At 38.8% G+C, this 16310-nt stretch overlaps 1 protein-coding gene across 1 annotated transcript in view; it reads right to left on the reverse strand.

Annotated features, from left to right (window-relative positions):
* Window positions 1-5056: 5056 nt before the first annotated feature.
* The window catches only part of LOC122548604 (pecanex-like protein 2), a 284406-nt gene continuing 273152 nt past the window's right edge, over window positions 5057-16310 (reverse strand). The window contains exon 24 of the mRNA XM_043687440.1: window positions 5057-6432. Within this exon, the coding sequence (XP_043543375.1) occupies window positions 6286-6432 (147 nt within the window). The 3' untranslated portion in view covers window positions 5057-6285. The remainder of the gene's footprint in view (window positions 6433-16310) is intronic.

A 16310-nucleotide genomic window follows, 5' to 3' on the forward strand; every position in this document is an offset into this window, starting at 1 on the left:
GAATCAAGCATTTAGCCAATTGTAGTACGTTGACATTGCCAACTGAAAAACCACACCCTGTATTTAAGCATTCTTCAATTACGTGAAGAATATCCACATAGAAATCGAAAAACATGCCAATACTATCAATTAAGTTCAAATTAACCTGTAAACCTAAGCACCAGGATCTTCACTCTGTGTGGATGATGCATCAAAATTGCCCTATTTACCCCCCAAAATTATAGCAACTATTGTGGTGCTCTGACATAATCAACAAACATTTTATCAAACAAGGCAAAAATTTTAGTGTTTAATTTTCTGAAATATAAATGTTCCAAATTGCAACATGCATAAGGTAGACTATTCAGAAAATTCCAAGACAACAGAATTAACAAATATATATCATATTTTCAGTTAGCAGAAGTAAGTTCCAGAACTTGATATTTATAGTGCATATTCCCTTGGATTGTGGGAAAAGATTGCACAAAGATGTGCATGTGGTTCAAGAATATATTCTCAGTGCAATTACATGGTAAGTTAAACTTTACATTATTTGATGTTTTAAAAAATGTTACATTCCATTTTGATCTATAACCTGATTTCATAATATCTTCTAATCTTCAATTTTCACCTAAATCATAACAATGCTATAAATTCATCATTCGTATAATTTAGCAAATCTCAACAGGCAACCTCATGCAGTTATAGTTAAATGCAGGATTCAGAGTGACCGAAGCATATTTCATTTTTTCTCAGTGTAACATCAATATGGATCAGAGAATTCTGAACTTCTGGAATTACATTATTATATTTGCCTGTAATTCTATGCTTGAAAAGGTAAACATATAGGTCACTTTCTAAAAATCCATTTCACTAATCTGAAGAATTAACTGCTGAAGCAATTCCATGCAGTAAATGTAACATTCAAAACAAAAAGCAAAATTATGAGCTATTCAAGACTGAGCACATTACAAGCAAAGCTAATGTACACTACATTTTCTTTCTGCGTTACTGTATTGATGACAATATCATAAATAATTGAAGAAAACAGGCAAGTAAATGAAAAATGTTTTCATTGAAAGAAAAGCAATTTCTGCTACTTGTCATCTTTTTGGTAATTGTATTACAGCACAATCTAATATATTCAAAATGTGACAATTGTTTCTGAATATGTACAGATTATTCATACTTGCATATTCACTCAAATAGCTAAATTTCATCCACACTTTTGTTATTTGATAGTATACAATCCAAAAGGCTGAAACATTAATATAATTGCACAGTACATTATGGTAACTGATTCTTAAATTTCAATAGGAATTTTAATTTTTCCACCTCAAAGCTAATTAGAGCATTATGTATTTTTAAAAACAAATAGAAAGCAAGGAGGAAATTAAAGAAAAAACTGTCTTTGGAAAAGTTTTATTTGTTTTATATCTTGTAAAACAACTCCAGATATTCAAACATATACTTTGCTGTTCTGTGAAGCAGTTTGTAATATTGAATTTGCTCACTAGTAGCAGATATCCTTCCTGCTCCACCCTACGGCGCATGCCACAAAGGCTAACTTAATGGTTTTCTGCAGATACACAATACAATTTTGCCTCATAAATGAGACTGATGTCAATTTTTATCAGGCAAGTCTCTGAATAGATGAATTGCACTGCTATTTTTGTCTTATTATGCTTCCATGAAGCGCCTTGGGACTTTTTTTCTATGTTAAAAGCACAATATAAATGCAAGTTGTTTTCATAGGCACAGGAGTATGAACAGTGGGCAAAGGGCTTTGTTCATGAATAAACTATGAGAAATTATTACACTGGAAGGCAAAGTGGAAACTGCAGAAAGGGGACAAGTTAAATGCATAATCTACAGTATCCTTTGCCCACTAGCTGAAATGTAGCATAATCAGCGGGCTTTAGTTGTCTCCACTGCCAGTAAATCATAGGGTTTACAACAGAAATAGGTATCTTTCATTATTGTATTACGTCATTGCTAACAACTGAAGCTGCTTATTCTACCTGGATATAGCAAATTTTAATTGTATCTTCCTTGTAGAACATCAGCCCTACCAACCAAAACAGTAGTTTATTTGTACTTTTTGTTGTTCTACAACTGGATGATTACATTCCCTTTAGCAGTATGTTTTGTAATATTTGTAATTTGGAGTTTTTTGATGAGGTAATAAAGACGGTTGATTTGACTAATGCTGTTTACATGGTGTACATGAACTTCCAAAAGGCATTTGATAAAATGCCACACAACAGAACAAAGTCAGAGTGCACAGAATAAAATGAACAGTATCAACATGATTAAAAAATTGACTGAGTGACAGTCAAAAAAATTGACACTTAATGGATATTCTTTAGATTGGTAAGTTTGGAGTTCCCAGTGGTTGTTGTTAGGACCCCAATACTTCCACATATATGTATAACTAACTTAGATTTTGTTTTATAGGGCATAGTGGTAGAGTTCAAGGAGGATATAGGCTAGTGGAATGGGTGGACAAATGGCAGAGGAAATTGAATGCAAAGAAATATTAAGTGATTCATTTTGATAGAAAGAATAGCAAGACAATATGAGAGTATAGGAGCACTTATACTTGGGTGTATTTGTGAATAAATAATTGAAAGATAGGGGCAGGTTAAGAGAACATCTAATAAATTATCATGAGCAAGGAAGTTATATTAAACTTATATAAAACATTGGTTTAGCCTTAAATGGAATATTGCTTCCAGTTCAGGCGCACTTTAGGGAGAATGTGAAGAAATTAAAAAAAACTATGCAGAGAAGATTCACAAGAATGGATCCAGTGTTGGGGAATTTCAGTTGTAGTGAAAGATCAGAGTAATCAGGATTTTTATCTTTGAAGATAAGGATGAGAGGAGATTTGATAGAGGTATTCAAAATCCGGAGGGATCTGGACAGAGTGAAAGGGAGAAAATTCCCATCGCTGGAAGAGTTGAGAATTGAGGATACAGATTTAAGGAATTGGCTTAAAAGACTATGGCAACACAAAGGAAAAGCTTTTTCACACAGCCATTGGTCAGGATCTGGAATGAACTGCCTAAGAGTGTGGCGGAGGCAGAATCAGTAGAGGTTTTCAAAAAGGAACTGGATCATTATCTAAAAAGGAAAAGGCACATGGGAGTGGTACAAGGTAAATTGCTCTCCTTCAGAGAGTGAGCACAGACATGACAGAATGTCTTCCCCAACCCCTGTTCTGTAACCATTGTGATTCTAAAGCGAGGCCGCAAAAAGATCATTTTTCTTTTTGTCTATTTCAGAGATACAGAGGAAGAGCATCAGGGATTTAGCTCCTCACACCTGTTCTGTTATTTAATGAGGTCATGGATGATTAGCCTCCACCACATCCCCTATTACTTTGCATTAACAAAATTTTAAATCTGAGGTTTATAGATTTAACAATTAAAATCAACTACAATTTGCAGAATACTAAATTTCAATCACCTTTTTCATGAAGTGTTCCCTAGTTTCAATCCTGAAGGATATATCTCCAACTTACACTCTCCAAAACCAGCATGTTTTTAATCTCGCCTATTTGTTTCCCTTAAAATCTTTGATAATACTGTAAAAGCTTCATCTTCAAAGTTTCACAAAACACAAGTTTGTGCAGTCTCTCCATGTAGTTTAACCCTTACAGTCCAGGTATTATTCTGGTGATATCTACACTGCACTCCTTTGAAAGTCAATATACATTCCTAAGGTGCCATGCCCAGAATTTCGATCAGTACTCCAGCCACGGCCCTTATCTATGCCTTGTGTAGCTGCACCAAACAGTAACCCACCCAGGCCCATTCTCCTACCTGTATTTACCCCGACTAATGCACCTAATCTACACTGTGGGCAATTTAACATGGCCAATTCACCTAACCTGCACATCTTTGGATTGTTGGAGGAAACTCATGCAGACACAAGGAGAATGTGCAAACTTCACACAGGCAGTTGCCCAAGGATGGGACTGAACCGGGTCCCTCACACTGTGAGGCAACAGTGCTAACCACTGTGACGCCCTATTAGCCGTTTTAATCATTTTTATATGAGTCTACGATATTTTAACTATGTACCTGAATCACCAAGTCTCTTTGAACCTTCACTACTTTTCATACTTTAGCATTCAGTTGTGTGTTCCATTGCATTCACTTAATGCATTTTCTATTGATTGCTTTTACATGCAAAAGTACATAAAACCTCAAAGTGGGATTTCAGTGCTTTGTTTCACAAAGAGAGTTTAGCATTGTACCTCAAATATGAACAATTTAGTAATACCAAGAGCATTTACAATCCATTAATTGTGACATCACCAAAAACATTGAGTGTATTAGCTATGAAACAGGTTTATGGATGAGCTGACACATCCTAGGTGGCATTGGTCTGGAATCTGAAAGCAGTCTGTTGGCAACAGTATGACAGCTACTTATGTAGCTGCTTTTAAACATATGGGAAATCACCCAAAGACTGCAGTGTCTAACCATCTGGCAAAATCAATAAAAATACCAGGCAACATAGTTTGGGTGTCTGCATGTGATCCCATGTATAAGTAGCTGCAATTATTAAGTTAGCACAGATTTTCATTATCACCATTCTTACCTTTTAATTCACTTCTGCCTTCTTTCTATTCTTTTCTCCATTGCAGAGACATTAGAAAAAATACAGCACATATCAAGATTAAGTACCTGAGCTCAGTTGTCAATATGGACGTTAAACAATTCACTAAAGTATTGGAGCTTCTTGCTTCTATTCTTCTCGTCCAATTCTCCCCATCTGCAATTAAGTGTAGGGATTCATTCAAGTCCTCTTCTGCCCTCTTATTTCACAATCTTAGCTTATGATATCTTCCTATTTTTAAGTTTTCATAATACAAAAGACTGGAAGGAGTAAATAGTCAAGAAGTGTGGCGCTGAAAAAGCACAGCCGGTCAGGCAGCATCCAAGGAGGAGAGTCGACGTTTCAAGCATAAGCTCTTCAACAAAAACATTCCTAATGAAGAGCTAATGCTCAAAACATCAACTCTCCTGCTCCTCGGAAGCTGCCTGACCGGCTGTGCTTTTCCAGAGTCACACATTTTGACTCTGATTTCCAGCATTTGTAGTTTTCACTTTCTCCTGGAAGAAGTAAATACTCGACTTTATAATTTTACATAGCATTTACAGCAAATAAAGAGGCTGTTCAGCCCAGGTGATCCATGCTGCCATTTATGCATGATTATTTTCTTCCTGCCCCACTGTCATCTCACTCTATTGACATATTCCTTTCTTTCTCATACATGTATCTTCCCCTAAAAGCATCTGAAATATTTGCTCAATCATTCCATGTTTAGTGGGTTTCATATTCCCACCACCTTCTAGGTGATGAATTACCTACTTGGTTTTTCAGAGATATGTTTATAGCTCATAGGTTTGGATTCCCCAAAATTAAAGTTATAATGGGCTTCAACAGGCATAGAGAAGGTATCTTCAAAGAGCTGTACTCAGCCACCACTCCGCCTTCTCTTCCCTAAAGTAAGAAACCCCGCCTTTTTTATTAGCCCTGAAAGGTTGAATCTCTCAGTTTTAGTATCATTCTGCTAAATATTTCTTGCATTTTTTTACCAGTGTCTTCAGAACCTTTTTAATAATAAGGATACCAGAACAACACACAGTACTCCCATGTTGACTAACCACAGTTCAATAGGTTTAAATTATGCAAGTGATTCTGGAGCTGTAGAATGCCACACAATTTTAGGAAGTAATTTATAAACAACCTTCTAGTTTTCTGGTTCTTCTGGGAGGTCAGACTTTCTAACTACAGAGCTAAATACAAGTGATTGTTCTGTTGCTCCTTTCTAGAGACCTAGTATCAGGTTTTATTGGTATCTACTTATTAGTCAAAATTATTGAACAGACCACACATGACCCTAGATCTATTCTGGGAACTCACAACCTTGAGGAAGGCTAATCAATTTCAGGTTCAGTCTGTCCAGCTGAGTAAGCAGGAATAAGACTTTTAAAGCCACTTAAAATTACATGATGATTCACAAATAGCCAGTTTTTGATGAGTTGCAATCAGCTTTGAGAATGAAAAATGCATACACCTCTCTAAACAAAGCCATATTTAGCATTTGATTCAGAATAATTCCACTGGGAAATGGTTGCTCCAGTATCATTTTCTGGATTGTGTGAATTCTCTTTCCATTTGCTTCAAAATCTCTAGAGTTCTATGTTTTCACAATGTACAGATTTTACTGTTTCATTTCAAACTGATCATCTGCGATTCACAGTCAAGGGATCACTCGTGCCTCTGGTCTCACATTGAGTGAGAAGCCACAGTCCTCTGTTCTTCCTGCAAGTTATGGTCTCCGTTCTGAGAATGTAAAGCATCATCTGTGTTTGTTGCATCTTTCTGATGGCTGGAAGTCGTTACATCCAGAGATGACCAGGCATCAGAGGTGCCCTACAAAAAAACAAGAATAGAGATAATCATTTTCCACAAAGTATAGAAGCATACAGTGCAAAGAAGAGCAGTAGTTCCTTCAAAGAGCCATTGAATTAATCCCGATCTCCAAGCTTTCCCTATTTGGGCGACATGGTGGCTCAGTGGTTAGCACTGCTGCTTTACAGCAGCAGGGACCCAGGTTTGATTCCAGCCTTGGGCGACTGTTTGTGTGGAGTTTGCACGTTCTCCCCGTATCAGCATGGGTTTCCTCTGGATGCTCTGGTTTCCTCCCACTCTCCAAAGATGTGCAGGTTAGGTGGATTGGTCAAGCTAAGTTGTGTTCAGAGATGTGTAGGTTAGGGGCGTTAGTCAGAAGAGCAACAGGATAGGATAATGAGTTTGGGTTGGATACCCTTCAAAGAGTCAGTGTGGACTTGTTGAGCCGAATTGCCTGTTTCCACACTGTAGGGATTCTACAACCTGCATATATTTTTCCAAGTATATCCTCCCATTCCATCCTCTTAAAAAAGCACAATGTGGCAGACCTTTGTTGCAAATAAAACTGCTATACACACAAATACACTGTATAGTTAAATGAGTGATAGTACAGAATTTAAATGTTACTAAAAGACTAGGAGTTGAAAGTTTTTGACTTGCACCTATCAGAACTAGGATACAAGGACCATCTGAAAAAAGATATACAACATGAGAAGAGGGTGCTAATTGGTTGGGTCATTAACGACATGGGAATGCAGAAAGAACATTTAACGAATAAAACAATTCAATTTAAAAGTAATAATTGAATATGCTTCTACCACTGTTTCAGATAGTGCACTCCAGAATACAAGAACTAAGAAAACATTTATCCTCATCTCAAGAACACACCCTGCCTCCAATAACCCCCCCCTTCTTTTGCCAATGATCTTAAAACTGTCTTCTCTGGTTCCCAGTTCTACTGTGAGTGGAAATAGTTTATCCTCATTCTCTTTATCAAAGTCCCTCATATTTCAAACATCTCCTTTAAATCTCTCTTTGACTTTCCTCTAAAAAGAACAATCCCAGATTATCTGCTCTCTCCACATAATTGATGACTCTCATCCACAAACATTTACACATATTTCTCCTCTGCACATTCACAAAGGCCTTGACATCCTTTTTAAGTATCTTCATCTTTAATAGACAAGCTGGGGGAGACTTTTCATAGCTAGGAAGAAGTTCCATCTGAAACACAAATTTAGCTTGCATTTACCATAAAACACCATGTCCATATGAATATTATGAGGCTGATCATCACTTAGATTGTATGCTAGCATTCATTAGCAAGGCTGCACATCATTTAGTTATTGCAGCATTAAGCGAGATATTTTCTGATCAATCTATTACAGAGATATTATTAGATCCATGGAGCTTGTGTGACTTGAACCCAGGCCTCGTGGTTTAAAGATAAGGACACTACCACTGTACCACAACAGCCAAACAGGTAGAGTCATGGAGATGTTTTTTAAATCAAATGTATGACATCCGCTGGAGCAGGTTGGACTTGAACCAAGCCTTTTGACTCAGAGTAGGGCATTACCACTACCTAACATTGATATTTTCTAATCAACCTGTTCATATATTATTACACAACCTCTGGAGCAGGTCAGACTTGAACCTAGGCTTTCTGGCTCAGAGGTAGGGGCACTATTAGTGCAGCACAAGAGCCTGACAGCACTGAATTACTGTCATCTCCTAATAGTGGACACCTAATAAAAGATAATGTAGTTGTCAAAGAAGAATTAAGTGCTACTTAAAAGGTATGTGATCTTTCATTGTTCACTTGTTGTTGGTCAGCAAAAGAGGACTTTTGAAGAGAACATTAGGCTTTCTGCGAGACTTTTGTCAGATTTCACCTGCACTTGAATAATATTTATTTCAGAAATGTGCTCAAGACTTTGCCAAGATAGAGTGCTGTACTATTTTGTCATATTGCACAATTTATACAAGTTACTGGGGAAGACAATTCTTGATCATGGACGAGGGTCGGTGTGGACTTGTTGGGCCGAAGGGCCTGTTCCCATACTGTAGAGAATCTAATCTAATCGTGTTAGGGGATCCTTTGACCTGTAGGAGGAATCGGAAGGCAATATGATGGCAGACAGAGTAGCATCATCTGCAGGAGAGAGGAGCAGAGAATAAAGGCAGACCCGCTATTCCCTTGCGGATACAGATTCCTCCTCTGGTAGGTCCGCTGGTGTCACAGCTGAGAATCTGTGCACCATATATTGGCCTCTTTGTCAACCTGCTGATAAAAATTGCACTTAATCAGCATTTGAAAGCTAAGTCTGTAAGTGTTTAGTTTTGCACAGATAAATTCAAATTAGTTCTTGGGACCAAATTGCAGCCTGAAACCAATCTTTCAACAATTCTTATCATAGCTACATAGTATCCATTTAGAACCTATTTTCACCCTTTTCCCAAACTAACCCCAGTGACCTCCTTCAACGCTACTGCAGTTTTGGCCTTGTGTAGGAATTGGGAATAACGGAAAGAGGGAGCAAACTCGAAGATAAATAGTCACATAGAATGGCAAACTATTTCCTTACATAAACCATTTAATGTGGCACCACTTCCTGTATGAATTTCTCCTTTTCACTTTTTCTGGCAAGTTTCCTTTCATAATCCCTTTTAGCAGCTTTTGTATGCTGGTTTTGTGGCCTTTTGCTGGCCTTTATATCCTTCCCACTTAACAGCATCTGTGCTGCTTTTTGCATTTTTGTAAGCCCTTTTAGTTTATACTGTTCCTTATCTCTTTAGTTCATTGTGACTGTTTTTTTTGTGAAATGGAACATTTCCCTCTCAGGGGTATAAACTGGTTTTGTATTTTGTTAAATACAGTCATAGATGTTTCTTCAAACATTCTCCATTGTTCTTCAGTTGTTTTACCCATTATCAGATTTTCCCAGTTCACTGCAGACAGTCGTTGTCTCATCTCATCAAAGGCGGCCTTATTTAAATCTAAAACACTAATAGCTCATTCATGCTTTTTGATTTCAAATGCTACATTGAAGTCAATCATGTTATGATCAATATTTGATACATATTCACACACAATTAGGGTACTAATTAAATCCAGCTCATTAGTTAATACTAAATCCAATATTGCTTGTCCCGTTGTTGTGTCTGCAACATATTGTCCGCAGTAGGAAACTATACTGTACATACTCCAGAAATTCACTACCTTTTGGACAGATGCTTGTTTGCTTCTTCTAATCTGTGTTAAAGTTGAAATCCCCCAGTAAAAATACTACACTGGCTTTGCTACAAACTTGCCTGATTTTTGCATTTCTACAATCTAGCATTTCAGAGCTGCTACTGTACATAACAGCTATTACAGTTTTAGATCCTTTACTGTTATTCAGTTCCACCCGTACATTCTCTACTGAATGCTTTCCCTTCATTATATCCTCCCTCACCATTTCAGTAATGTTGTTTTTAATCAGTCAGGCTACTCCACTTCCTCTGCCAGTCTCCTTGTCCATCCTGTAAACCTATAACCCGGTACATCTAGTTCCCAGTCCCAGTCATCCTGCAGCCATATCTCAGTAATGGCTACTATATTATAATTTCCAATTTGAATTTGTGCCTACAATTCAACTAACTCCTTTTACTCCATGTATTTGTAGACAGAACTCTTATTTTGACCATACACTATAATTAATGCTTTATTCACCTGTTTATTATTTTTCACTTCCAGTTTAACCAGTACTTATTGTTTTACCAGTACCTGCTATACCTGATGTAGGACTCCTGACTGTTTCACTACTCTCTAACTTGTTACTTCATTTCAAAACTGTGTTGACTTCACCTTCGCCCTCCCTATTTACTACTTTAATGTCCTGGTTAATGAGCATGGGTTTCTGGATTACTGGTCCAAGAACATTATTACTCTGCCATCATCTTCACTGATGTTGTTTCTTTGTTGCTTACAGTCAATCAAACAACTGCTTATTATGGCTTGATAATGCAGTCATCTGGGCTATCAAATGCTCTGGTGTTCCTCCGTGGTCAGCTGTAGTGTTCTCCCCCTGAAAGTTAGCAGCCTTCCATCACCATGCTACAGATCCAGGGGTGGTACTGTGTAGCAACACTCAAACAGACTAAAGATAACCTGAAGACAGGCACTAAGATAATCCATAAGGATGTTAACATTTGAAATAAGTGTGCGTGGTTTGATTTATAAACTTGGATTGTTTCATAGCAGAGACTGAAATAGTCAGGAACAGAGATAAGACTTTGGGTGAATGGGGAATTATTTACAGATATCATTGTTGGGTGAGTCAATCACAAACAGTTTGGCCAGAAATGATCTGTGTTGGTTTCCTCCTAGTTTCTGCCTTTTCCTCCCCTGCTAATTATCTGATTACTAGAGCTGAGTCCTAATGAAAGTCAATTTATAGTATGTGCAGCAAATCATCATGAACCATGACACCCACACTGCTAAGGGTTGAAGGCTTCAGTCCAGCCAGTGAAAGCATTTTTAAAAAATCATTCTATTTTTGAGAGGCAGTATAATGCATGCACTACCAATCGTATGTGTCATGGAACACCAGTCATATTGTCTAAAGATAGCATGTGTGACCCACTGTCCGGCATGTCACAGTGATTCAAATACAGATGAAACAGAGGACTGCCACAGAATGAAGGCTATTATTACTATTTGAATACTGGTATTTGACCTGCATCATACAATGTATACAGCACACAACAACTGGATGTTGAAAGAACTGAATCCCTTTAGGCAGTTGTACATCTCAGAATGGGCCTTCCTAATCTATTAGTATGCAAATCAATGGCACTATGGAGAAATGCATGACCTGAGTGAAGTTGCATGTTTGCTATCCCTGTTTCTCCTTTACATAAGAGAATGAAATCTGGGACCACAAAGCTTCAGTGACCACCCTTATGTAACAGCTGATGGCAAGCTGGGGAAGGTTGCAAAATTTATCCTTTCTAGCCTGGAATGAGCCTGACATATGGAAATTCAGGGCCACAGTCACCATCACAACAACAGACAATGTTCTCAGCGCACACACCACCATCACCCCACCCCAACTGTCTCAGCCCAGCCAAGAGAATTGAGTTATTGATTTATTTATTGTCACATGTATTTTGCTGTATAGTGCCACGACTCTTCAATGCCATCTTAAAACACAGAAAAAGAAACCAAAAGAGAGAATATAAAACAGAAAAATGAAGAAATAAAGAGAGTGTTCAACTTTACAGTCCTCTTGTTAAGTACTCTGACAATGAACCTGGTGGCCAGGCAAAATCCCCTTCATTGTGCTACCAATGGAACAAAGTCACCACCCTTCGCCACCATCTTGCCTCCACAGACACCCTCGCCACAGAGTCCTTGCTAGACCTTGCCAGTGCAGACTTCACCTGTCCTACTGGGTACTGCAACAGTTCAAACACGACTCTGCCACCGCCGTGAGTCTGCTCTGGGGCCACCTGCAGCAGGTGACAGTTATTAGTGATGTCATCTGGAACAAAGTACTGAAGTCTGAGCATTTGCATCACTGAGGTAGGAAATGTGATCCCTGATAACAATGGGAAGTTGTGGCCTCCAGCTGAGAAATCTTTTCCCTTCTTCTTCCCTATTGTTCTAGCAGCCTGTCATCTCTACTCATTCCCTTGCACTTTCCAAATACTACTGCAATCATGCCTGGGAGCATCTGTCTTGTGCAGAATCTTTAAACTCAGTCCACTTTCCTTTAGAATATACCAGATGACTCCCTATAGACTTTAGCAACTTTAAATAATTTCAGAGAGAATTAATCCATTCCATAATCACAACAACAGCCAGTAGAAATCAATCAGTAAGTAACTTATAAGTGCAAATTTTAGAGGTGTTAACTAGAGCCCTGAGCTCCAAAATGGCAAATCAATGACTGACAAAACAATCCGCCTTTCTCTGCAGATTTCTTGTGGACATTCTGCATCCACGTTTGTTAATTACCTAAACTAAGATTAAGAACATTCAGCAGAGAGCAATCATTAGGTAATTACTTGAGCATATTTTCAAGAAAGCAATTTTTGGGCTGAGAATGGTGGGAGAATCCCTCTCTGTGTGGGGACACCAAGGATTGGTTTTCTCTGTTCCACCTCCCCTTAAAGAAAGGAGTATTACGGCTATGTTGTAATGTCCCTATCACTGAGGGAAAAAGTATGTGCTGAAGTCCTACCTGCTACAAAGATGTCATAACAAGTTCCAACAGCCGATTAAATAATCACTACTTACCACCAGGATAGTGGTGGCAATGTCACTGGATTAATAGTACAAAGACTCAGGCTAATGTTTTATTGGGACTTGTGGTACATTGGTAGTGTCACTACATCTGGGCCTGAAGTTCTGATGCATCAGCTGCAGAGGTGTGTCATAATGTGTCTGAACAGGTTGATGTCTGGTTCCCTCTTCACCAACTTGCTGTCAGAAGTTTAACGGTGATAATGTCTTCTCCAAAATGGTGGCTACTGTACCCACATCGAAGTATGTTGGCTCAACCTGCCATTTGGAGGCCAAACTGAAATCCCAGCACTGAAAGTGGAGGAGGTGCTAAGGAACCAAATTTCATGATCAACCCATTTTGAAACAAATTAAACAAAAATTCCAGGCTGCAATCTGGCTCAGAACCACTGTGGATTATTCTTGCAAATTAGAAAATGTCAGATTTTTGATAATTTTCAAGAGCATATTTTCAAAGTGATTTTAGTTTTAGTAATTTACTTATAACATTAATATTTACCTTTACATCCATTTTTGTTATCAGGCTTACCCATGAAATATTAAAATACATTGCGTTTAGACACTGCAAAGCAATGAAATAAATGAGCAGTGTTCAAACCTTCAGGGCTGCCTGTTAAATTATAAAAAGTGCCAGCATCAGAATTAGCTCTCATCTTAATCAGAGTCATTCAGTAAATTTTTGCTGCAGGCTGTCTGTTAAACACACATGGTAGGAATATTGATCTTGTTGAAGCACAATAAAAACTCCCCTAACTGCAAATCCCACAGGATTAACAAAATCATTTAGTAGACATCAGAAACAACAGCTGAAAGACTGACTAATCTCACAGAGATCCTCAATAATTAAATGTTGTTCAGCAAATACTGGGTTGATAAATTGTATTGATAATTACATTATGCTCACAAGATCTTAGCATCAGAGATGTGGTCCTGATGTTGAGAGAATTTAACTAGACTAATGTTGACGCCTCCAGTGGCTTCCTCTTCCAAGGCTGCAAGTCATAAGCTAAAATAGAAAGAGCTAGACATATAGCAGTCTGTCAGAGAAACTCAGTTTAAGTGTGAAAAGCTGAAATGATCATAAATTATCAGAATGTAAAAGAAAGATAGCACTTGCATTTACAGAGAAGCTTTCATGACCTATTTTCAAAACACCTGATAGCCAAAGAAATGCTTTAAAAATATAGTCATTGTTGGAGTGTAGATAAGGCAGCAGCTGATTCTCCACAGCAAAGTCTCATAAACAATTCAGATAAATAATTAAATAATCTTCTTTCACTGTTGTTTGACAGATAAATGTTGTCCAGATACTGGAAAGAACTCCCTTTTCTTTGAAAAATGCCATGGATTCTTTTACAACCATCTATTTGTACTTCTGGAGTGTAATCGTTGTTGCAATACAGGAAGTAAGGCAGTCAATTTGAGAACAGCAAGGTCACTCAAACAGCAGTATGAAAATCAGACAATCTACATTAGTGATGGTGGCTGAAAGATCATTTTGACCTGGATATAACAAGAAGGAAGAGGACAAAGAAAAGATGGTAGGGGCGGCGGCGGGGGAGAGGGTGGGGGGTGCGGGGGTGATATGGTGATGGTTAAAAAAAACCCTGTGCTTTACCCAAAACATTCTGTGTGATGGAAAAGACACACATTAAGATGATATAATATAATTAGGAAATGGCTAAAGAGAAAAATGTCACTGGAGCATCCAGGAAACAGGAGCAGTATTGCCCACTCAGCCTTTCATGCCAACTCATTCAATATAGTTATAGCTGATCATCTACCTCGATTCCACTGCCTGAACTATCACCACATCCTTAATAAACTTTGTATTTAAAATCTATCAATCTCAAGTTCCAATATGATCAACTTCAGAGCAATACCACAGATCTCTAAGGTAGGGAATTCCGAAGATCCAGAATCCTCTAAATAACAAAATTGCTCTTCATTTCAGCCCTAAATCACTCACCCATTTTACTGATGCTGTGAACCTCAGTTATAAATTCTCCAGCCAGAAAAAAAACATCTTCACAGCATTGGTTCTGTTCATTGCTTTGAGCACTGTGCACTTAGAAACATGCACCTAGTGTATGGACTTATCCATTTTGCATCTCCCTGCTCATCACTCTCTGTCATGGTACTCATTCAATCTGAGCCTACCCGGATGCTCACAGCATACTTGTCTTGCATTGCTTCTTCGCATGCCCCCTCAGCCAGAGATACCAGGCTTTTATTACCTGCTTTGCCTTGCTGTTTAATGCAGATACAAAAGGCAGGAAAGTTATCATGATTGCCAGTGGGCCTCTGTCAAGTCAAGGGGAATAGCCTTCACACAAGGAATCCTGACACAGTAAATCAAAAGCAGCCTCTGATACCAATCTATGGGTTTGAAAGCCACTTGAGGCATAGTCAGATGCTCTCCACATACAGGGCGAGGAGCTACATGTCAGAAAGCCCACAATGCATCTCGACTCTTTCTGCCCTATGGGAGAGGAAGGAGGTGGGGAGGAGGGGGGAGAGCATTTTTGCTCTTGGAATTAGAGAGATGTAGGTAATAAGAGATGAAAGTGGGTAACCTTGTTACTTTTGGTGCAGGCGTGAATTTATCTTCAGTGTGTGATTAGACAGCGCTGAGAGCAATTAGGGTTAGTGCTGGCAGGGTTTGGGTTGGGCGACAATGTGAAGATGTCGCCAGGCATTTGTGAGAGTAGTAGAGCATGAGACCTAGTGGAAGGCAATTACAGTAGTAGAGATAGAGTGAGAGGTTCAGAGACAAGATGATGATACTTATGCTGGCACGGTGGAGAAGGTCATTGACTTTCTTCCTACATTGCTGGGCATTTCTCCAGACAACTCAGACTGGATGGCAGTCTGAATCAGGCTGGCATGATCCAGTGTCATAGCTTTCAACCCTAATCCTTGGGGAAGAGGAAATCCTGCCTGTACCAGCAGGAACGCCACAAATTCGGTGATGTTCCCTTGTCTGTCATATCCAGGCTAACTTTTAGGTGGTGTGCAGGTCAATTCTGGACAGTGTTTGTCCAGATGCATAACAGTCCTTTAAAATAGTGTAGGCAGTAGGGATGCCAGTGATATCTACTGAGTAGCAAGCTCTTTTGAGAATCACACACATGGTAAGATAGGCCAAGAATTGGACAAGAGAGACACCACTAGGATAGGGTAGGTAGTTAATGAGATGGAAATGTGTTGCTGGAGAAGCGCAGCAGGTCAGGCAGCATCTAGGGAACAGGAGAATCGACGTTTCGGGCATTAGCCCTTCTTCAGGAATGAGGAAAGTTTGTCCAGCAGGCTAAGATAAAAGATAGGGAGGAGGGACTTGGGGGAGGGGCGTCGGAAATGTGATAGGTGGAAAAAGGTCAAGGTGAGGGTGATAGGACAGACCTGGAGTACTGTGTGCAGATTTAGTTTCCTTAATTAAGAAAGGATGTACTGGCACTGGAGGGGGTGCAGAGGAGGTTCACTAGGTTGATTCCGGAGTTGAGGGGATTGGCTTATGAGGAGAGGCTGAGTAGACTGGGATTATAGTCATTGGAATTCAGAAGAATGAGGGGGGCGGATCTTGTATAAACATATAAAATTATGAAGG

The sequence above is a fragment of the Chiloscyllium plagiosum genome, chromosome 3 (genome assembly GCF_004010195.1).
Source record: "Chiloscyllium plagiosum isolate BGI_BamShark_2017 chromosome 3, ASM401019v2, whole genome shotgun sequence".
In the NCBI taxonomy this organism is placed as follows: Eukaryota; Metazoa; Chordata; class Chondrichthyes; order Orectolobiformes; family Hemiscylliidae; genus Chiloscyllium; species Chiloscyllium plagiosum.